General features: G+C 35.6%; 1 protein-coding gene across 5 annotated transcripts in view; it reads right to left on the reverse strand.

Annotated features, from left to right (window-relative positions):
* Ccdc198 (coiled-coil domain containing 198) overlaps nucleotides 1-1,443 on the reverse strand; it is a 39,262-nt gene that overhangs the window by 27,537 nt on the left and 10,282 nt on the right. For 3 of the 5 annotated variants that reach the window (XM_023703134.1, XM_023703125.1, XM_004624821.2), the window contains exon 2: nucleotides 361-443. In XM_023703134.1, the coding sequence (XP_023558902.1) occupies nucleotides 361-443 (83 nt within the window). Of the gene's footprint in view, nucleotides 1-360; nucleotides 444-1,443 lie in introns of those variants that run through there. The other 2 variants (XM_023703138.1, XM_023703131.1) reach the window with 2 other exon arrangements.

Here is a 1,443-nt window from a genome sequence, read left to right on the forward strand (position 1 = left end):
TTTTGGGGGGGGGTACCAGTGACCAATCTTGGGACTTTGTGCTTGCCAGGGCAGGTGCTTATGCAATTAAGCTATCTCCCTGGCCCATTTTTGTGGATTTTAAAAGTGAAATTATTATTAAAGGAAATCCTTAGTACTGTAGTTTTCATAATTGGCCACATTCTCTTTTTCTGGAGTCGTGAGGATTGAACCCAGGGCCTCATGCATGCAGGTGCTGTACCAGTGAACTACCACCTCAGCCCTTTGACAACATCTTCAACAAAAGCTTATCTAACCTCCCTCTTTTATGACTATAGTTAAAGGGGGATGTTACTATTAAATCCAAGGAATTCCTTATGAAGCCTTTTAAATTCATCTTACTTGCAGTCTTCGTGGTGGATGCCTTTTAATGATACTTGTTTCTCCAGGCTCCAGTGGGATGTCAAAATACATGGCCCTGGATGCTGAAAGGATTGGAGGGGAAACAAGAATAAATCATTAACAAACAATTTACCATTAAATTAGGAATTAAGCTAGTCATTAGTTAATAGACTTGTTAACACGACTCTGCATCTTTTCAATGATACATATCTAACCAGCAGATTCAATGTGAGGATGAAACACATAAAGCAAGGACCCTACACAAGTGCAAATACTAGCATGTTAGCCTAATTTCTGCTTTCCTCCTTTCTTACCCAATTATTATTTAGAAAAACTTTGCCAAAATTAACCATGTGCTCACTACAAATGTTACTGAAACACATATTTGGCCTGGGAAATAGAAACTTAATAATGTGTTAATTCCATGAAATCTCCTCCCCAAATATAGAAAGTTAGAAAAGTATAAAAATGAGGTATAAAATTAAAACCATATTAATATGCTGAGCTGTGAAAGGCTCAAGTCAACAACTTCTGACAGTGCCAGTCCTATGGATAACCCACTACTATTATGGACTAGTGGACTATATTGGATTATTTTGCTGAATTCACACACCTATAATATTTAAATGGCAATGGAATACCCATCTCTGACAAAACTAAACAAAAACAGGGGATACAATGACGGATCATTTTGTATCTGTATATACAAAATAGGATAGATATACAGCTACTTTCTCTTAACTCAATGAGAAGAAAGATTTGTATTAATAATGTTTGGACAGGACATCCTGTCTGCCTCTTGTACTATGAATCACTACTATGAAGACAGCAATATGCAATGTATTAATCATTGAAACTGTCCTACTAATTGGTTTTGAAACTGTCTCGTTGCTATTTGTTTCTCAATAAAATTAATAAAAAAGTTTTAAGAAAAAAATCTATAGCTTTTCAGAGGAAACAGGAAATAGATGGGTGTGACTAGATGGAGAGATGTGATAAAGAAATGGAGCATGAAAAAAACAAAACAAAACAAAAAACAAAAGCAAAAACAAAAAACAAAAACAAAGGGTCGGGGAGATGGCT

Source organism: Octodon degus, unplaced genomic scaffold (assembly GCF_000260255.1).
Source record: "Octodon degus isolate 3935 unplaced genomic scaffold, OctDeg1.0 scaffold00007, whole genome shotgun sequence".
Lineage (NCBI taxonomy): Eukaryota > Metazoa > Chordata > Mammalia > Rodentia > Octodontidae > Octodon > Octodon degus.